The sequence below is a fragment of the Protopterus annectens genome, chromosome 2.part0 (genome assembly GCF_019279795.1).
Source record: "Protopterus annectens isolate FY-2018-M chromosome 2.part0, PAN1.0, whole genome shotgun sequence".
Taxonomy (NCBI): Eukaryota; Metazoa; Chordata; order Ceratodontiformes; family Protopteridae; genus Protopterus; species Protopterus annectens.
This window is the reverse complement of record NC_056728.1, coordinates 1,124,576,032-1,124,598,594: the sequence shown is the minus strand read 5'-3', so window position 1 is coordinate 1,124,598,594 and position 22,563 is coordinate 1,124,576,032. Positions and strand designations below refer to the sequence as shown.

At 39.3% G+C, this 22,563-nt stretch overlaps 1 protein-coding gene across 2 annotated transcripts in view; it reads left to right on the top strand.

Annotated features, from left to right (window-relative positions):
* The window catches only part of TRMT10A (tRNA methyltransferase 10A), a 457,277-nt gene that overhangs the window by 208,474 nt on the left and 226,240 nt on the right, over nucleotides 1–22,563 (top strand). For both annotated transcript variants that reach the window (XM_044061318.1, XM_044061319.1), the window contains exon 5: nucleotides 6,646–6,720. In XM_044061318.1, the coding sequence (XP_043917253.1) occupies nucleotides 6,646–6,720 (75 nt within the window). The remainder of the gene's footprint in view (nucleotides 1–6,645; nucleotides 6,721–22,563) is intronic.

Sequence of the window (22,563 nt, the reverse complement as noted above, 5' to 3'; positions counted from 1 at the left end):
AGACCACATTCCACTAGGGTGACTTCCACCTCTACAGCATTTCTCAGGGGAGTCCCTACCAGGGACATTCTGGAAGCTGCAACCTGGAGTTCTGTTCACACCTTCACCAAGCATTACCACTTATCAATCCTTTCTAAATCCAGAGCTGGATTTCTACAGCAGTCTTGCAAGGCCTACTAGCCAGCCCTAACACTTCTTGACTGCCTCCACCCTTCCTCAGCTTTGGGAATCAAACCAAGTGTGATGACTGCAACAGTGAAACACGAAGAACATAGTACAATTGTGTACACTTAACCATAAATGTAGATGTTTGAGTGTATTCACTGTTACAATCCTGGTTTCTCTCCCTCCAGCCCCCTGGCTTTCTCTGTCTTTCTACATCTCATCTCTATGGCCATTCCTAATGGTATTGGTATGTACTTTTTACTGGTGGTGTTCTCCACCTTACACTAGCTTCCTATTTGGGGGCTCCTGACATTTGGGGCAAGAAAAACTGATGTAATGGCGTTGGCTGCCTGTTTTATACCCGATGACCTGATGTCATGGAAGAAGCGACAGCAAACGACGCAGAAATCCTAAGACTCTGGTATTCGAGCCAACTGAGGGCTACCTGCAGGCAGATAACCCAAGTGTGATGACTGCAACAGTGAATGCACCCGAACATCTAAATTTATGGCAAGTGTACACAACTGTACTTTCTTCGTAGTCAGTGTTGCAGTACTAATCCTTTGGTCTTCTACCATGCAGAAACCTGTGACTGGTGCAGTTTCTAGATTCATAACATCATCTGAAGCCGAAGGAAGCTCAGTGACCGACATCTGGACATCAGGGTATAAGAAGACATCCATCATCACTATCTTCAGTTCTTTCTAGCTGTGCAGTCTGATACACTCCATGTGTGTTTTATATACTCTTAAATAATGTTCAAAAAATTTAATAACCATCTGTCCTGTGGGAAACAAATCCCACATAAAAAGTTTCACTCGTTTTGCTTGGGGTCTCAGCATGACGTCTCTAACTGCTTTGATTGTGCTAAGTTTCATGCAAAACCCCTTAAATGTAGGGCCAAGGTACTTGCAGCTCATATAGCGTCCTTATCTTCAGTTTCTTCAGTAGTGTCACAACGTACTACGTCTGCACATCCAGTAGTCGCTCCACCAGCTACTGGTGTGATCCCGAAAAAGTGAAAAGCTAAACCTAGGGTTCCAGAAGTTGGAGAAAAAAACTATTTCATCAGCTTCTAACTGTATCAAAGACCTTGGTAAAGTATTTGCAGCACCTTGGGACTGGTGGTTGCCAAGTTGGAGCCCGCTGGCATGACCCCTCCGGAGGCCACCACGTTCCCGGGCCCTACCCATGACCACCACTTCTCACCTGTCAGCCATGTCTGACGCCATTATTCAGGGATCAGCTTCTGACATCCAAGACGTGGTACCGGAGGGGAGACCTTATGTCTCCTCTGACTACCGATGTTCTTACCAAAGTTGCGTTTGGATGACCACATCCCTAGGCCACACCTGTTAAGTGATTCATAAACCTGAAACACATTCCCCCTTGGCTTTGGCTCTGCCCTCAGCCACCCATGTCTCAGAATGAAGTCCAAGACCTGATCAAAATAGCACAGGAATTCATAGTTTTCACTAAATCCAGAGAATCCTCAAAACCTTCTTCTGAGGCTTGTCTGACAAAAAGAACAAGGGAAGTAGCCTTCCAAGAAGAAGAAGACTCATCCTCTGAAGATGAGGAAGAGCTCTCATTCGGGTCATTTACAACCCCAAACTTATCCTGACTCAGACTTGGATGATACTTTGCCTTCAGCTTCCCCACCCGAAGACCTATCTGTTGGAGACGTATACCTTTCACAGTTAAATGCTTCTTTCATTTGTGTAAACAGTTCTGCTAGGCACAGACACATTACATGGAACTATTAAGCTTACTTTCTCCTAGAGTGTTGGCTATTCCTCCAGTACACATTGTACTAGATGATGATTTTGAGGATATAGCCCTACACCCTGACTCCTTACCACCTGCACCTAGGAAACTGCACAAATTTTACAGAGTGCTTGACTCACACAAGCATCTCTATAAAAATCCCAAAGCCGATCCTTCTGTGGTCTCCACTGAATCTATTAAAGGGGTTCTCAAAGGTCCATCCAGGCATCCCTTACTTAATTACATACTTTGGATGTCTACAAACAACTCTGTTGCTATGTTGACAGAAGAAAACGTTTTAGAACTTATGATCAGTTGTTAATTTCTTGTGAAGGTAAGAAGGGACAACCTATACCAAAGCAGGCCATTTCCAAATGGTTATCTCATTTTGTTATTTTAACTTACCAAAATAGTAGATGTTCAAATGATCACTGCTGCAGTAACCACTCCCTCCCTCCACCCCTCCTTGTTGTTTGATACATTTTTTATTCTATGTATTTTTCTTTTCATAACAATGTCATCTTAGGGCTTAGTCTCCCTTGAAAAGCTCTGAATGACTTTTTGCCCAATCCTGTTCCTTTAGTTAGTTCAGGTCAAGCTGACTAATGGTTTTGGCAATGGAGGGTGCCCTGAAGCTTTGGAAACTGTCTGTTTTTTACATTTTATGCAGGATATAACCCATATAGCTTAGGCTATTGCAGCAGTGATTATTCAAACATCTACTGTTGTGATAAGTTTATTTTACAACTGTACTTTTCTTCCTGTATATAATGTTGAATCAAAAATGCTTAACCTTTTGCTTTTTATTCTGATGCTTGTGGCTGTGCTTATGATATCATGTCTGCATTCAGCTTACCTGGCTACCCTCTTTTCAAAACCTAACTGCAGTAGTTAGGTAAAATTAATATTATAAATCCTGAAAAAGTGCAATAGACAGTGTTTGAAGCTTATTTTGCAGAAATGTACTGACTGTGCCTTAAGACTATATTTCTTGCATCTGAAGCCAAAATATATTTTTTCATCACAGTTCACCAGTTTCTAATTTGATAGCATTTTCTGATATTCTTGTGGTCCTGAAACCTGTAACTGCAATTTAGTTATGTTTGTTTGGGTTACCTTTTTGTGTTTTAACATTCCTTAACAAAACTATTGCTTTAGTTGCCACGTTCAGATTTGTAACTGAATATCTTGAATTCAAGATGTCTTTACATATCAGTGTTTCAGTATTCATAACCTAAGGGATCTCTTTCCTCTTTGGACTGTAGTTCAGAGGAAGAGGATTTTATTCGTCCAGATTCCCCTTTAGAGGAACTCTCCTTTGGGGATACTGTTGCCCATATAATGAGTTTTTTTTAAGTGGGATTGTTTTCAAGTCTCTGACAAGGTATTATGAGCTCTTCCAGATGGAATCTTCTAAGCCATAGGCTGTTCCCTCTGTTCTGGATGCCATCCTGGATACATTTTCAGCAGATTCTCAGCCCCCTGTACCCAAGAAACTTGATAGATTTTGCAAAGTGCTTGACGAATATAAATTTCTTTATAAATGTCCTTCTGATTACCCTTCCGTAGTGTCTGTCTCTTCTGACAAAGCCACCCCAAGCTTTTGCCCTGTACCACGTTGTTCCCTTCAGATAAGGATAGTAGAGCTGGGGAGAGGATGGGCATAAAGGTTTACACTGCTGCCATTTTATCCCTTTGGGCTATTAACGGCCAGACTCATATGCCCAAGTATGTTTTGGCCCTCCTTTCTCGGGTTTCTAAAGTGGCTTTTGACCTTCTTGACTCTGAGAGGAAGGCTTCTGCCCTCCCTCTGTTGGGCTGTACCTCTCAAGTTGCTCGCCACTCTGTCAAATGCCTCCTTCAGGGCTGCTGCATTGGTTCAGTTATGAGGCATTACTCTTGGCTTCATCTTCAGCCTTTGCCTTATAATATTAAGACTAAACTGTTGAATACTCCTTTGGATTGGTTCTTAGGAGGTTACTGGGCTATTGATCTGAAGGTCTTTATAAGCCTAGCCATGTGTATCCAGTATAATACTAGAGAAACCCAATGTAAAGGATCTTGCCAAAACTCAAGATCTTAGTTAACAAATACTGCTCATATCTAGGAGGGTCATAGGTGAAATCCCTGGCAGGAATGTATGGCTTCCCATCCAGACATCCAGGCTACACTTTAGCAGAGTTATAGAGGGGCATTGTTTGATGTGATGTGGCAGTCTATTCCAGAGGAGTGGCATCCTCTGAGAGACATGTCTTTCTCTCCAGCAGGTCCTGGTTACGTCAGACATCTGGTTAAGGTTCCTGGAGCGGGTGACCCTTGTCCCATTTGACTTGTGGATGTATAGTATTTCCATTAGGTTTGGATCTGAGATCACTCTGTAGGCCAGGCACAAATCTCCTGCAAGTAGTCTGTATGCTACTGAGTACAGTGACAGTGACTTCAGTCTTTCAATTTATGACATATGCTGGAGACCCTGAATTTTCTTGGTTAGAAATCTCTGAGGTCTCTCAAGTTGCTGAGTGTATCTGGTAAAGTGTATGCCAAGGGGAACATTGTACTAAATTGCTGGCCTGATAATGGGCGAGTACAGGGGAATTCTGACCTGTTTCATTCTTTAGGAAATGCCTTTGCAAATGAGGTGTGCGACAGAGAATGTTTTCATTCCCACAGTAGACACATGGTAGTCAAAATTTAGGCTACTGTCAACTTACATTTCCAAGTATGTCACTACTAAGTTGTTATTATTTATATGATAGTCTTCATGGATATCATTTTTACTGAAGGGGATGATAATGCATTTTTTAGCATTGAGTTTGAGTCCATGGCTTTGGCAGCAGTCATTGGTTTGTGTAAGTCCTTCTTGAAGTATATTGACATTGTTTAGGAATTCAGTGATTGCATCTAATTTGCTTGCAGTTGTCAGCAAACTTAATCAGCCACAGCCCCTCTGTTTTGGCCTGAACTTCTGAGAAGTATATTCCAAACAATAGGAGTTCTAGCACTGACCCCTGTGGAACCCCACTGGGTGACAGGTCTGCTGGTTGAGGTAAAGTCCCCAACATTGACTGAGTGTGATCACTCGAGCATTTTCCTTTGAACAATGCAAAAGGTTTTGCTAGCAAAGTGTCTGTATAGGCTTTGTTATTGTCAGAATGAAAAACAGAATCAAATTCTGCTTGCTGTCTGACTGTTTCTTGGCTAAACTATATTTCCTTTTTAATGTATTTTGTATCCAAAATGTATTTGATCCTCCAGTAAAAATATATGGTGAAGATAACCTGAATCTCACACCTATCTCTTGAAGTTCCCTGATTGCTGGGATAAAGCTGCTTCTATTCTGCCTGGTGTACAGTGAATAATCATTTTCCACAAATAATGTGCTGTCCCAATCCTAAAAACTTTTCCTTTTCTCAACAATTTTGTCAGAGCAGCTCTTTCTATTGGCACGTTTACATCATTTCTAATATAGGCCTTGGCTGCTTTCTAATGGCCAGATTTAGAGTGTACATATGATATTCCCTATCAGTTAACAAATCTTGCTGTGGAACTTCAATCCAGTTGCTTAATTACTTTCATAAAGTTAATGCAGGCTGTTCATTCCAGTTTCTCTGGTATAGTGTAAAATCTCAGAAGACAAAGAGTGCAAAGGAAAGATAACTACTATTTTTAAAATAGATATTCTTGAGAACTCTCATGCTTAGCCATCCTTTTTGTTTTCATTTCAGCCTTTGATTTTTGCAGTTTTAACAGTTCACCTGAATAGCTTGTTAAAGCTTCTATTTTGTAGCCTCTTATTTGACTTTATGTATTCCTTTAGTGCTTCATTTTTTAAACAGCTCTAAGTGCATTCAGTTTATTTTTCCTCTAAGTTACTAAAAGTGATCTGATACACTAAAGCTGAACCTTCATCTGCTTTTTTTCTGAAAAGCTGCAGGATTCTTCCCACCCAGAGATTTTCTTCTTTTCTGATTAATTCTCTTACTTTCTGTACATTTCTTCTTTGCTGCTATGCAGTTAATATAATTACAGCCAGTAACTGAATTTTACTCATATTTATTGCTTTTACTGGCTCTGTAAGCAGTTTTTAAATTTTCATACTGAGAGAGCTCTAAATCAACCCATTGAGCATTGTGCTGCCATCTTGGGACCCCCCCCCCCAGTTTGTAAAAAAAAAAAAAAAAGTGTCAAGCATACAGAAATGGAGGAGAGAAAATAATCAGTCTCCAGGATGGGAAATTCCTACAGCTCTCCCATGACAGTGGACTTGCTCAAAGATCAATCAAACAACAAAACCACCAGCTCAACCAACAGAAAAAAATGAGGTTGAAGAATGAAGAACCAAGTTGAACAGTTCAAGTATAAATGATCAGCTGATGACTACTTATTTTATTTTTAGTAAGTATACCACAACAGAGTTAGCCACCCAGTGATGTGAGCATTTGCTTTAGGTAATAGTCACTGTTAATGTGACATCCTGACCTGCTGTATAAATGGGGAAAAAAGGGGACTGATGCTAATGCAGATATCCCCACAGTTGTACTTTACAGTAAATTCTGACAGTTTTTTGTTGTCTTATTATTTGTACTGAATCATAATGTACACAAATGTAATATTTGGGTTATAGTTCTTGAATGTGCATTTGCTACAATAATGCTAACAGAACTAGTCAATATATTTTGGAGTTATCAAACTATATTGCTTTTTTCTTTTCAGTTATATTTAACAAGTCATGGTGGTCAGTTAAGAAAATGTATGGACGAAGGTGACAAAGGATGGGTCAACTGGAAGGTAAAGAAACACTTGGAGATGTACATCCTATATATTTTATGTTACTATAGTTCAGTTAAATCAAGGCATTTAAAGTAAAGATTTGTAGGCCTATCTTTTTGTTTAATTGACAAATTTGCTGTCAAGCTGAACCATGTTTGTTCAACAATTATGTAGAACCCAGCAAAGCCGAAAAATCATCTTCCCTGGATGAAGTCATTATTATTTAATGCTACCACTGGGTTACTGGGGTACACTAGAGACCCTAATTCATTGAAAGTTTGATGTAGCAGCTGCACTTGTTCTGTGCGTCAGGACAAGACCTTGTGAAAATTACTTTCTCTCAACTCGTTTTCAAATGGCAACAAAACAAACTGTTAAAATACGACAAACAAAATCCGAACAAGTGAGTAATCCAAAGCTTTAATCCAGTTGTGAAGCGCTTTTCGTGTTCCCTAGTAGGAAGTGTACTACGGAAGACGAAAAGCGCTTCACAATTGGATTAAAGCTTTGGATTACTCACTTGTTCGGATTTTGTTTGTCGTATTTTATCTCAACTCGTATCCATCTGCTTTCATTTTAACCACTGTTATTGGATTTACCTTCCTTCAAAATCATGTTTTTCTTAAATAGTAGTTGCTGTCTAAAGCCACTTTATTTCATAATGCTAGTATAACTTGCTTTGTATTGTAGTTTTAATTTGTGAACAAAGGGGAATTTATTCCATAGCTGAAAGTTTTATTCAGATATATCCATACCATACCATATAGCCTATGACAGGATGTCATTGATTGAATGCATTTTGTTTGAGGCTTTTGTTTAGTCTTTCATCTGGAGCCATGTTAGAAATGTGAAACTCGATGCTGCTAGAAATGACACTTCAGAAAATAAACTGTCGTCTAAACTAAAACAGTGAATTCTGAAATTTTCTTATAAAATAATTTTGAACTTCCAGTAAGGTATGTCCCCACACCCTTGCTAGTTATTTATACTATCTCGTACCACAGAGTAGGGAGAATACCTCAAGGTCCTGCAACAATGCAGGATCCTTCTTATCAGCTGGAGTGTAATATTTAGAGGGTTTTTGCCTATTAGGAAGATATCTTTCTTCCAGCTGAGAGAAAGAAAACAATTTTTTCCAGTGTTGTGATTCTAAAATCTAGCTGAGGTGGCCCTAGTTCAAATAGCACTTGGACATCTGTGAGAGCTGGTAGGAGAAGATGGGAGTGAACAACAGCTGGCTGTTCACCCATCCTAAGGGGAGGGAGGGAGGTTTCTCTGGCTCATCACATGGGTGGCACCTAACATGAGTGCTGGGTGTCTTTCTTATGGAGCCCCAGTCTGTCAAGCCCATGCTGCCATATGCATTCACACTGTGAGCCATGGGGATCCCTTGGAGGGCAGATAAAATGATCTCAGAAAAGATGCCACAGGTGAAGAGGGGTGCTTTTCTGGGGAGAACATATGTTGCGCTACAGAACCAGCACAGTTATCTGACTCCCTATCACCTGACTTTTGCTGCAAGCAGATGAACTCATGTGGGACTCCCTAGCAAGACAGAAGTGCTCTCGTTTGCCCAGGAACCCTTGTCAACCTTCAAACAAATGTGCCAACTGGGTGTAAGTAAAGGAGCAAACAGGCTTGGTCTTGTAAGGGGTCAAAAAACTGGCATAGGTTACATATGCTACATCTTTGATAAGGTTAAAAAAGTGTTGGCCTGGAAGTAGAAAGATAAATCCTTGAAAAAATGTTTTGATTTAACAAGGAAGATTGTGGATTAACATTTGGGACGATACTTTTGTGATTTAGCAAAATGCAATCTAAGCAAAAAGTGTGCAGTGTGACTACATAATAGTTAGGTTAGCTCTTCTATCAGAAGCAGTAATGGTCTGAGTTACTGCTTGTTTTCAGTGTGTACAATGTCTGTAAAGTATGACCCTTTTTGGTACTACTGTTTATTGTGATGAGAAACTTTGCATTACTGCACTGAAGCGGTCGGGAGTTCTGTTTCATTAATATAGACACAAAATTGTGTGCCTGTAATATTGCTAACTAGTATGATTTGTCTAAAAGAAAATATTTTCAATGCACAGCATGTCTGGAATATGCTGTAATGTAAGTTAGACGGGATGTGCTTGAGTGCATTGGGCAAATGGTTTCTGTTCAGATTAATACAGGGCCAAAGCATAACAGAGAGCTGACTTTGTTAATTGCAGGTCATCCAGGCAGTTTTGTTTAATGTGAGAAAAGTATCTATACATCATAATTGTTAAATGAAATAAGCACAGCATGTCTGGCTGAAATGTCTAGGTGGGAAGCTTAGTGTTTATTAAAGACCATGGATGGACAATATGGATTTGACTCTGAAGAAACAAACCTCTCCATAAGAGGAGAAGGGTGGTAAGCAGTGTGTGTAGCTCTGAGATGAGAGCTCAGAGTGGGAATCTCAGTGCAGTTCAGAAACCTAACACAGTACATTAGAATTAAAATTTTTGTTCTGAATTCAAAAACTGTATCTAGCCAGAAGCAAACATGAGAAATTTCTCTAGATACATTAAGAAGTATAACTTGTTTGCAAGCTTTGCTTAGCCACATTTTACAAAATCTGAAAGCTTTGAAATTAACAAGCTGTCACCAGTGAAACAAATAAGATGTTTTTTTTTCTTTCTTTCTTTCTTTTGAATATGTTATGGGAAGTTATTTTATTATATTATAATATACATCATTCCCTGCTGATAAGTTCTGATATTTTCCTGGGGAGATTGTTTATTAATGCTGTATTAAAAACACTTACCTCATACATTTAAAAGTATGCACTTGTTTTTTCAAGTGTACTCCACTTTTTCTCACTTTATCCCTTCATCCTTAAGCAACTGTCTCTAATGCAGCCCCCCTTATAAGCACCCCTCTTATTCACTCATTTTTTTTATTAAAGCATATAAATGTCTTCTGATATTTTTTACTTTCTTTTCTAAACTTCTCTGACAGGTCGTAATGACTGCATTTATCAACATAATAAACAAAATACCTCTCTTGGGACATCCTTGTTTAACCCCTTTTTGAATTGTATGATTTCACCCTCCCATTCATCAGCCATTACTTTATTTTGTGTTTTTCCATGTACTGATTCCAAAGTATGCATTCTCTTGTCACTTGCTTCACACCCTTTCAGTTTCCACCAGACAGCACTATGCTTTGTACTGTCAAATTTTCCCTCATCATAAACCCCAATTTTACTACACTTGCTCACAGTAAAGATGTCCTTTACTTCCCCCTTACAATAAACATTCCTTCCTATATGTCAACTTTCATGTTACTTTACTAAATCTTTTCTGTAAAATTTTCATAAATAATTTTATAAGCTGAGTTCCCTAACATAATAGGTCTCCAGGGTTTTACATCTTCTGTTTCCCCTTTGTTATATGTGAACTTGATGGCTCCTTATATTTTTAGGGTTCATATTACGAAATCGAAAAGGCTGAACATCAAACTGCTTTAAAGTCAGAAATGCCATTCAACAATGTGCTTTTTGTGAGATCGCAGTACAGTGAAGATCAGAATATTTGCCCTTTCCTCACTTTAGTGCGATCTTGGAGTTGGTAGGTGCAGCACCCCACAATAGAGACTTTGAGGTCTGGCATTTTCGGCCTTTAAGCGATTCAATGTTTAGTGTCTTCGGTGTTGTAATATAGACCCCATTTTTATACTGTATACCCTTCAAATAAACTTTTGTATGTTACCTGAAAGAATATCTCCATTTCTTCTTTGCATGTCTCCTTATAAAACTCACAACCCAACCCATTTGGTCTGGAACATTCTCTTCATTTACTTCTTTTAAAATACTTCTTAGTTCTTACTTGTCTTTTTTTAACAACTGTGTCTCTTCCTTCAACTGCTCTACATTCCGCGCAATGTCCTGCCTTACTTTCACTTTTGCATACATATTCATAACATAATGTGTTTCTGTTTTCATTATCTGTTCTTGTCTGCAACATATGGTACCTCTACCATCCTTTAAGCTAGTCCCCTCCTTGCATTCACATTTTTCTGAAAAAGAAGTGTAAGCTAATCCCTTTTCAAAAAGATACGTCTAGAAATCATCTCTGTAATTTTTCCCATATTTCTTTCATTCTCATAAATTTCATGTTCGGGTCTTCCTAACCTGTCTCCAGATACCTCTATAATACTTTTCTGTTTATTTTTCATTATCTCATTATGTCAACTTCCACCTTTAAGTGCATTTTTTAATATTTTTCTTTATCTATCACTCTGACCATGTATTGTTCTCCTATAATAGTATATAATAATCCCTTTACCATTTGATTTGATTTGCTTTATCCACTTCACCTGTTTTCATTCCTTTACTTCTTTAGTAAACTAATAATTTCCACTTATTATTGCCATATGATCTGTAAAGCATGCCTTTGTACTTCACATAATCCCTCAGATAGCAGTAATCAATTCATTTTTTTAAGATTTTGTCTTACATTTCCTACATACAATCTTCCATACTTTATACTTTAATATTACATGCTGTTTTTCCTGTTCTTTCCCATAGGCTGTAGTTTAGAGTCTTTTCTAACTAAAGTTTCAATATTCATGATTACAAACTTCAACTAGTCAAACGTTTTAGATATGTCTTCTACTACTGTATGTGCATGATTTGCAGTTATTTACAGTGGCTTGCTCTTTATTATGTTAGAAGTGACCATTATTCCCAGAATCTCCACCAATAACATCAAGCACTCTCACATTTTTATCATAATTGCTATACCTGAAACATGCATCCTTTCCTAAATGCCACACTGTTTCTCCCACGTAGTCCTCTCAATTTTCTATTTTCATTTCCTAAAAACCTTAGATCTATTAGACATATTATATCAGCTTATATTTCTTGACACTTCTGATACACCATTAATCTTCATAATTGATTTATGATACTGCTAGCATTTACAGATACCACGAATATAATGTCCCTTATCATACCTCTTCAACCTCTTAAGGAAGAAATCTGGACCAAGCTATCAATAAAGAGTGGACAAAGGCCCAAAAATAGGGACACATTTTAAATATTACTTGTACAAACTTAGAAAATTGATACAATTAACAGGTTTTGCATTTGTATGAATTTTCTGAAAGGTATGAAGTCTGACTCTCAAATGTCTGTCTTTATTTTCTGACTTCGACTTTCAATAATTTGCTAATGATTTGCCAGAAAACTGCAAATTTATGAGAAACAGACCAAAATATGAGGAGAAAATTTAGACATTATATGAAAATCTGTACAGTTGAGGGATGTGTCCCTTTCCCCTTTTTTGCAGACTTCTGTACCCCACTTTGTAATTTCCTCTTCCCCACTCTCTTTGCAGTGGAGTTAGCTTCATTTTCCTCAAAATACACCTCCTCTCCATATTTCATTAATTCTTAAAACTTTATATTTATTGTTAGTTTTAACATTAAACATATTTCCCTTCCTGTTTTCGACTTTTCCGTCATTGTCTTGCTCAGTTTCATTTTATATATCAACATTTTCATTCACTTCAGCATTGCCTGTAGTAAAACCTTCAGTCTTCCCCTTCTAATTATCTGTTACATATTCTTATAATTTTGGACAGACATATCATAAATTACATTTTGTATTGCACATTATGCAAATTAGTTAGCAGTTCTTGACAGAATGTCCAGATTCCTCATTTTGAGAAAACCTTTATGTTCAGTCCTGAATTAATTGAGATTGAGTCCACACAAAATAAACACACAAAAAACAGACTATCTCCAGTACTGTTTCCTCATCATATCACTTGGCAAATGCATTCTTTTCTCTTCTTTTTGATCTTGGAACTAACTGCCTTTGGCTGTTAATAAGCTACTTCATGCAGTCCAGGCTACCTGTATTGATTCCTTCCACCTTCATTTGCCTGTTGTGACTCTGATCAAAGTCACTTAACCAGACAGTGTTCCTGGGTCCATTGAGTTTTCCTCATTTACAAAAATGAAAAACAAAACTTGTAATGAAACCCACACCTCTTAAAGCACTTAATGTTCATCTATTACTTTTTATCTCAAACAGTTTAACAACACTCTAAGAAAAATACATTTTCTGAAATGTCCATTGTTTTGAATTTTTAAGCTCTTTTTTTTTCCTCCCACAAAGCTGCCTAACAGCTTCTCTTGATTGTCAGGTCTATCTACTCCTCCCATCTCCTCTGGACTTTCTGTAGTCGGGGTTGGAGCGATCAAGAAGTTTGAGGTGCCCTGAAACAGTATCACACTGCTACCATGGGAGCATTTTCACTGTTTATTTCCTTACTCCTGCCTGTGCCTAATAACCTGAGGCTGGAGCATGCTGTGGGTGTCAGTGCTGGACTGCCCCTCACTGTTACAAGGGGCTGATGTCAACTGGACACCCTGCCCATCTTTAGGCAGTACTTTGATGTTTCTTCTGGTCTTTGACATGGAAATTGAGCTAAATTGTGTCCCAAGTGGGCTACCCGTACTTCCTCCAAGGATGGCATGTCCATCCACCCTTGCCTCTGTCACAGATGCCTGAGCCACTAGGTCATCTGGGCCATAGTCAGGGCTTCATCCCTCTACTACATGGTACCTGAGCTCATTGTTCTGAATTGCATTACCTTTCTTTGTCATGCATTTTTAAACACATAGTCCTTCCAGAGTGCAAAGAAAATGCTTATGCCACAGTCTGTGCTAAAGAGGAAGTTTCAAAAGTTACTTCTTATAATGACCCTGTCCAAGTATATTAAAGGTAATATCTTTCATACTGTAACCCCAGATGAGCTACAGTTGTACTGAAAATCATATACCTGTTTACTGACTTTCCAGTTTTAGTTCTTATCTAGATAGTGGCTTATTCTCTTTCACTGATGTTAAGCACAGGTCTTTCAAGTGGTGATGCATATGAACTGCTTGCATTCTGAGCTTTGAGTACCTCACAAAAATGTCCTTGCTGCTTTGCTGTTTGTTTTGTGTCACCATCCATCTTTCTGCCCTACTTCATTCCTTTTCCATTTCTCCTTGTTTGGCAAAACAGTCTCTACAATTTCTATAGCAAAGTTTAAATTCAAATTACTAGCATTTCCCTTGGGAAACCTTTGGACACAGCTTCATCACTTCCCAGCAAGGAATCACACAGTCATCATCTGGCTCTGTGTCTCTGATTATCAGTCATGATGTTCTTCGTGTTTCACTGTTGCAGTCATTACATTTGAGTAATCTGCTGGCAGGTTGCCCTCAGTCATCCTGATTAACAAAGTCTTGGGTCCTGCGTCGGTTGCTGTCCCTTCTTGCATGACGTCAGGTTGTCAGGGGTATAAAACATGCAGCCGATGCCATTACATCAGTTTTTCTTGCCCCAGATGTCAGGTGCCCCCCTAATGGGGAGCAAATAAACACAAAAAACACAAAAGTATACCTCCAACCAAAAGCAAGTACACCAAAAAGGCTTTTAAGCATAGTAAAGGAAAGTAGAGGTATAGCCAGAAAAAACTAGGGGGCTGGAGGGAGGGTAACCAGGACTGCAACAGTGAATACACTCAAACATCTACATTTATGGTAAGTGTACATTCTGGGATAGGAATCTATCCCTCCAGCATGTCCTATTTATCGTTGTGGTGAGGTTTATATCTCTAGAGTGTGTGGCTCTCCGGGATTTTTTTTTTTTAGGTGGAGCATGTCCATCAATTCTGGGTTGGACATGGCCTTGTATGTCAGGCAGAGATCACCTCTGAGTAAGGAGTATGCAACCGAGTACAGCTGGAGTTTCTTGTCGGGCTGCATAGGGCATCTGTTTGAGGCCAGTAATCCTCTGGTCTTTCCAGCTGTTGCAGGTGTCTTGTAAGGTACATCCCAAATGGGGTGTTGTATTCTATGATGGGTCTAATGAGTGATGAGTAGAGAGGCACAATAACCTCTTTTGTTCTAGATGCAAACTCTTTTATGATTAGGTGGGCCACATAGAAGGATGTTCTAACCACCTTGGCAATATGATTAACAAAGGAATGCAGAATCTGTTCCCCTTTGTTCTGCGGATTGGGAAAGAAGGTTGGCAAATGAATGGACTGATAAAGAGCCACACTGGAAACCGCCTTGGGCATGAAGGATGGATTGGTTCTGAACGATACCCTGTCCGCATGAAAGATGATGAAAGGCTCCACTGCCATAAGGGCCTATAATTCAAATATCCTTCTAGCTGAAGTGATTGCTAAAAGGAAGGCTGTTTTCCAAGAAAGAAATTTTAAGTCTGCAGTAGCAGCTGGCTCGTAAGGAGGTAGAGTGAGTTTTTCCAAACCAAAGTTAAGGTCCCAGGTTGGGGGGGGGGGGCTCTCCTGGGTGATCTCAGTTTTTTGCCCCTCTGAGATACTGCTTGAGCAGGGGATGAGAGAAGAGGGGTGGCCCTGTGTAAGAGCTGAGGCATGGATTTTAATAGAGGAAAAAGACAGGCCCTTGTGAAGCATCTCAGTTAATTATTGCAAAATCTGAGGTAAATTGGGTGCTGCTGTGCTCATCCCTAAAGATTCGTTCCAGGCAAAAAATCTCTTCCATTTGTCAGCATAAGATTTTCTAGTACTAGGTCTCCTCACCTCCAAAATGATATCCATCACAGGCTTGCTGAGGGATGATAAGGGTAAATTTAAGTGATTAGCCAGGCTGCAAGTTTCACTGTTGGAAGCTGAGGGTGCAGAATTTGGTTCTCTTGCTGAGACAGCAGGGAAGAGGTCTGAGGCAGGTGCCATGGAGATATTTGCGACACACTGCGCAGGAGGGGGTACCAGTGTTGGCGCAGCCAGTATGGAGCAATCAAAATCATCCTTGGTTTGTCCTGTTTGACTTTTAGTAGAACTTTGGAGAGCAGAAGCGGGGGGGGGGGCGTAGACTGCTAGGTTTTTCCAGCTGAAGGACAGAGCATCCACTTTCCAGGCTTGTTTGTGGGGAGTCCTAGTGCAAAACTTGTCCAACTGGTAGTTCTGGGGGGAGGCAAATAGATCTATGTCTGGGCTCCCCCATTCGCTTGTCAACATGTTAAAAATCCGTGGTTCCAGTTTTCATTCGTGTGGGTCCATGAGGATTCTGCTTAGTCCGTCTGCCAGTGTATTCAATTTTCCTGGCAGGAATTGAGCTTGTAGATGCACTTGGTAGCTCAAGGCTTTGTTCTACAATGTCATGGCTAGTTTGCAGAGGGAGTAGGAATGTGTACCCCCCTGCTTGTTTATGTACCACATAACCGTGGTGTTGTCCATCTTTACCATTAGTTGTCCTGGAAGAATGTAGTCCTTGAAGGCTGTCAGAGCATTCTGTACAGCTAACATTTGTTTTTTGATTGATATGTAGGTCCATTTGCCCTGAATGCACTTCCCTGCCAAGTGAGCCCCCTATGCATTGTCTGATGCATCTGTAGTTAGGGTTTGGGTGGCAGGGGGTAGTATGAATGGTAGTCCCTTGTTTTGGTGGCAGGCTTCTGCCCACCATAGGAACTCCAGGCATAGGCAAGGTATGATAGGAGTCATTGTTTCCAGGCTGTGTTAATGTTGACTCCATAGACTTTTTAGATACCACTGTAGTTTCCTCATATGCAGCCTTGCATATGGAATTAGAAGAATGCAGGAGGCCATGAACCCCAAGGCTTGCAGTATTTGTCTTGCAGATAGCAGGGTTTTTGTGGCCACTTGTTTGAAGTAAGTTACCAAATTAATTTGCTTCTCTGGCGTGAGGAAAACCATCTGGACAGTTGTATTCAAGCTTGCACCCAGGAATGTAATCTGTTGACAGGGTACCAGTTGTGATTTCTTTTCGTTTATGGTGTACCCCAGGCAAGACCTTCTCATTTTCCCATTATCCAATTCATATTGACTTGCCAAGTAAGCCAATAACATTAAAACAAGGGCTTTTGAAACCAGCCCAAATGACGTTGACAACCCAGTACGTAATTGGTTGAAATGGTATGGGTTAAAAATTTACCACAATGATTGTGGTGTCATGTGTTTTGATAAACCTCCTTGGTCTAACCTAGGTTTGTGTAATGTAAAAAGTAATATATTAAATAAATGTGAAAATCAAGGAATTATAGTTAGTTAACCTGGAGTTTAAAGTACAGGTACAGATAAAAAGCAAAGCTATGAGAGTTATGGGACTCATTTTCCTGAGTTTTATTGCCAAAATAACAATATTCTAGTTACTTTGCTGTACATGTTAGACTAGAGACTGAATGTAATTATTTTCTGTGCATACAGTAGATGGGATGTATACTTACCTTGTGGAGTATACAGAGAAAATATACCAAGATAATTCCACCTTTTAAGACCTTTCCTTCTAATGTTAGACTAAATTGTTCTCTCTTCAGCTGGTTATAAGCAGCTTCAGGGCAAAACCGTGCTTAGCAGTAATCTTTTAATGATGGGGAATTTTGATTATTAATTAATATTGAGTTAATACAAGCTACATATTTCTCCAGGGTGGTGGGCATGTAGAATCATAAGTGTCAATCAATATTAAAACTTATTTTTATGTCACTATTCCAGGTCTGCGTATGAAACAAGCTCTATCTATATGCAAGACAAAATGATGCACTGATGGCTTTCAGAAATTCCCTAGGTACATGAATAGGGCATTTAGTCTATTCACTAAACCCAGAGTCTGTGTTCTAATTGGCCTGATATGTGCATATGTAGCTGTTCGTCATTTATGTCCTGACAAGTGTATATCAGCAGCTCAGCTTCCATAGCTTCAGGGCATATTCCACACAATCAAACTGTTGGTCAGATTGACTAAAAAAGGTTTGAATGCCAGGCCAATCTGAGCCATTGAAGAAAGTGCTCTTCTGCAGGTTTTTGAGAACTGACAGTCTGCTTGTGCTGTTCCTGTGCTGAGTAGACAGCTCACTTGGGGAGGGGGGGGCATCCACATTAAAAAAAAATGCTTTATTGTACTTTTCTGTTTAGGAAAGTTGTTTTTAAGCTAGGAATTTGTGTTTTAATTGATTGTCAAGAGATTTAACAGTACTTTTCAACAAGAGCACACTTTTTTTCTGTCAGTTTAAAAGTTGTTTAAAGTCAATGAAAACATTTTTTTCTGTGGAGAAGTTGTGTTTATTTTACTTTTTAGTGCTTACCTTAATGTCATGAAAATAATTTTCTGGATGACATGAAACTAGCCAGCACTAAATAAATAAGGAAAGATAAGGAGAAACCCCAATGGGGCACTTAAATGGCCTGGTAACCAATACAAAAGAAAGGCATTCAGACCAACGATCAGTGATGGCATTCGGACTGGCTGCAAAGAAATTCTATATGTGTGCATCAATACATCACCTTTCTGCCCTACACCTTGCATGGGGAGTATACATGTTACTTATGGCACCTATAAGTACTAAAGGCTTTGGTATACTAGCTAGACATTGGGCTATCCTTGGCAGGATATGCTTTCTGTTAGGAATATTGCAACAGTGAAGAGAAGGACATCTACTGTTATGGTAAGATTTTACAGAACTGTACTATGTTCAAATGATCACTACTGCAGTAGCCACTCCCACCCTTTATCCCCTTTATTTTTGATGCCTTGTTTATCCCAAGGTGTGGACATTTATTTTTTGTTGTTCCTTCCATTGTTCTTTCAGGGCTAAGCCTCCCTCAATCTGTTGGCATGAAAGTTCTGCAGGGCTTTGCGCCTAAACCTGTCTGGTTAATCAGCTCGGCTCAAGCTGATTACATTTTTGGGTGAGTAAAAGGTGCCCTGAAGCTTTGGAAGCTGGCCAGCTGTTATATTCTTGGTAGCATATAACCCACATAGGCAACTGTAGCCATCATCTTTCGAGCATCTACTGTTATGGTAAATTTACTTACCCAACTATACATTATCTTTAACCATGAGCTTTGAGCTATGAACACATATCTTTTTGAGTTTTTCTGCTATTTAGACCTACATGACAACTGACTGCTTCTGAAAGACATGTGAAAATAATTCATCAGAAAGAGGTAGTGAGTGTAGCAGACCGTACCCGAGTAAGGATTATTAAGGTAAATTAAGCAGTAACTCCTTGTCCTGTATTCCTCATAATATTTTGCTGCATTTCTTCACTGAAATTTGCTTAGCGGGTGTATGTATTTGCATAGTACATGTGTGTGTATTTGCAGAGTAGAATATGGAGAGCTAGAGATCATGTTGGACTGGACTAGGCCAGTAGACAAGGTAGATGAGGAATATTACGGGAAGAAGGCAAAGAACAAGAATGTATGGGCAGTGGCTGTCAGTTGAGTACTAGCATTACTATAAAAGAAAACAAACCATAGTAACATTTTTATGCAGTATATAAATTTCCTTTAACAATCATCATTCACTCCCTCATTACATATATTATCCAGTTCCTTCCCTCCTTTAAACCTAACTCCTTCTGAAAATTAGCATGTTTGTATTGTTCCAATAGATTATATAATTTGCTCTTTCTTTTTTAAACGATCCTGCATTCAGTTCTTCTGTCTTTTTTACAATATTCAGTACTACAGTCACAGTTGGCTCAGGCTTTGTTTTCCATTTTCTAGTTATTGCTTTTTGGCAGCCAGTAGCATTGAACTCTATAAAACCTTACTATGTCTAGGCATTTCAGAATGTGTGTCCCAACTCAAATAATTTCCTTTATTACAACCAGTTTACTTCCTCAACATTTCTAACAAAGCACTCGGTAAGGATTTTTTTAAAATCTGCCAAGTCATTACATTCCTAGAATACATGTTACAAATGATCTCTCTCTCTCTCTCTCTCTCCCATCACACCGCCAAAGTTGGCCATCTACCTGATGAAAAAATTCTGAAGTCATTTTGGGGTATAAAAAATATCTATGCAAACATTTTCAAGCAAAAATCCTTAACTTTCTGGACTTTGTTGTATACTTGAAAGCCATGCAGATGTCTTTGTATTATTCTTTGGTAAATAGCCTTTGCAGTCTGTCTTCCCAATCTTTGTGCCCAATCCCTCCTCTGATTTATTCTTGTAAATGTTCAACTAACACACTGCCTTACTGTCATTCATATGGATACCTGGGTAGTAGTGCCCTGCTTCCCTCCCATGGCACTCTGTTTAAGCTCAAAATTCCTTCCAATGCCTGTCTGTGAGGTTGAAGAACCAATAATATGGCAGGACCAGAACAGCCCTTCTTACTTGCAGACAGGATCCTTTCGGTTTTCTTGAGCTACAGTTAGACCTTTTTGGATATTGCTTCTCACAAAGTGGATGACATCAGCTGCAGATCTCAGATTAGAAACTCCTCTTGGGTTTATTTCCTCTGTCTGCATTTTCTGATAGTGCTTGAATAGTACAGTCTACTGATTTGACTGTATTACTCTGATTAGAAAATGTGTGTGCGCTTCTGTTTTTACTTTCATTAGCACAGTAAGGCATGTTGATTAAAAGCTTTATTTGGAAACTTTGACAGGAAAACTTGCTAATATTGCATTTTTTATTTAGAGTTATGATTATTTGAGTTGCTTGAGTAAGAGTATAGCATTTCATTTTTCATTTAAACTGCGATTTTGTATGTTAAATATTTCTGACAGGAATTTTTCATTGGTTTATGGTTTATTTATGGTCTTACACTGTTTTAGGCTGTATCTGCTCATCTGCATTGAAGCTGGCCTTTTTTGTTTTACATACTCAGGACTGTTGTGCATGTATTTTGTGCTTTGAACTGTTACTACAAATACTGTCATTTTCTCAATACAATGTTCACAATAGTATCCTTACAGAAATAGCCTTTTGATTGCTATTTTGAGGGGAGAATTGTGAGATTTGTTCATGTTCTTACTGGGTTGATGATGCAGCCAGTATTTGGTATTAAATTGACTAGTTTCTTGTCCCCTGACTTGAAGGACTGAGACCTATGGCTTGTGATTCTGCAGTAGCCTTAGCTTTAGTCAGGGTATTGGATCAGTTGCCTTTAGTTACCTCTGGGTCCCATGATGTGATCATAGTACCACAACTCTGCATGACACGAAGGTCAGACACATCCTCCGGCTCCGGGGCTATACCACTGCATGCTGCAGGTATGGAAGAACCAAACTCTTAAGTGCAGGGAAAGTCAGTGGTGTAGAATGTGTTGCCAGTATTGACATTTTCCCCCCAGAGTGCTCTCCCAGTAATGTAGTGTAAGCCAAAAAAGAGACAGAAGACCCTCCACATGGTGGGGCAGCAGTTTGTGACTGGTTTTCCACCTGAGATTGTGGCTGTGTATAAATTCATTGCATAGGCAGTTGGTTATGGGGTGCATACCCGGGTTATAATAACCTGCACTTTCAACCCCCCTCCCCCAGTCAGTCTGCTAAGGATCCTCTTTTTCAAGGTGATCCTGTGTTTGAGGACTCTGATCTGTCTGTGTCAGATCACTTGTTTCTGTGATGCTGAACAGAAGATACAGGGACTGAAACAGATGCTCTCTTTTCCTTCCTTTGATCCCAGTCTTAGGAGAGGTCTTCTAGCAAGCTTGTATTTCTTCTCTTTTCAGTGAAGTTTTGCCTAAGATAGGGTTTATGAAATTTTGAATGTGCTCAACATTGCCAGACCTCCAAGCCCTTTTGTCAGTAGAACCTGATTCAGTGTCCCAAGTGACCTTTATTAATAAGACCATGTCTTCTTTGTGCCCAGTTCCTCAAATTAACTCTGCAAGTGGCTAGAATCTTAGGGAGAGAAGCTAGCTCAATCCAACTCTGTAGCTTTTGAAGTGTCAACTATCAGTGTTTTATGTGCAAGTTTGTGTTGAGATAAATGTACAGTTAAGTATCATTCCCAACAGAGCAAAATGACTGTGTTAAAGATGTGCGTTGGGATTCATTAATGCCTATGCTAAGTGTACACCATTCTGGGCGAACAGGCAACACAAGTATAACTCGCACCTTCTTCCTCCTTATTTTAGTTTTCCTACTGATTTTCTTGAAGCCTTAAATATCAAAGGGGGGGTTCATAAAGGTTACTACAAAGTGTAGACTACATGTACACAGAGTGTAGTCTTTCTGAGTGACTAGAATGCACAAAAAATGTGGTAGGGATGTTCTTGTGTACATATCATGTACACTTGGTGTAAGCATTAATGAATCTGGCCTATGTTTTTCAGATGTCAAAACATGCTCTAAAAAGTGCCATGGAGGGGGCTGATAGTGTTTCTAGAAATGCAGCATTGTTAGTGGTAATTAGGAAGTATACTAACTTACATTACCAGAGCTTTTCTGATGAGTTGAAAATTGAGATTGTGAATACTACTTTTGAGTATGATTGTATATTTGGTACAGCAGTTAATCAGATCGTTAAACACTGGGATGATGGATCTAAATTGAAGCAAAGAGTATCAATAATGTTTGATATTCCCAAATTCTCCTCCTTTAAGCAAGATAATTTTTGGAACTCTAACAAGCAGAAGTCCCAGCCAAATCATATCCAGAGCAATAAAAGGAAACAGCAGGACAAACAACTCTGCCAAGCCTAACAAGAAGGGTTCCTTTCCTTGAAAATGATACCCCTTCCAACTTATGACTTTGCTGAGGTGCAGCATCCAGCTTTATCAAGTTCCCTGTTGGGTGCTTTGTCTCTCAAGTTACCTCTCTAAAAGGTGGTCTGGCTGTCAGTGATTTCAGACAGATGAATGCTAAACATTGTTGGTCGGGGTTTCAGATCTAAGTGGAAAGATCATCTGCATATGTTCAAGGGGGTTTCCCCTCATCTTCCAGACCACGCTTTATTCCCTGCTTTTTTCAAGAAAATGATGGACTCATTGGAAAGAATGAGCGGTTTCTTCTCTAGTATTTTCTTGGTTCCCCAAAAACAGGAGTCATACAGATCAGTGAGGAACCTTTCTTTTTTGAGTACATTGGT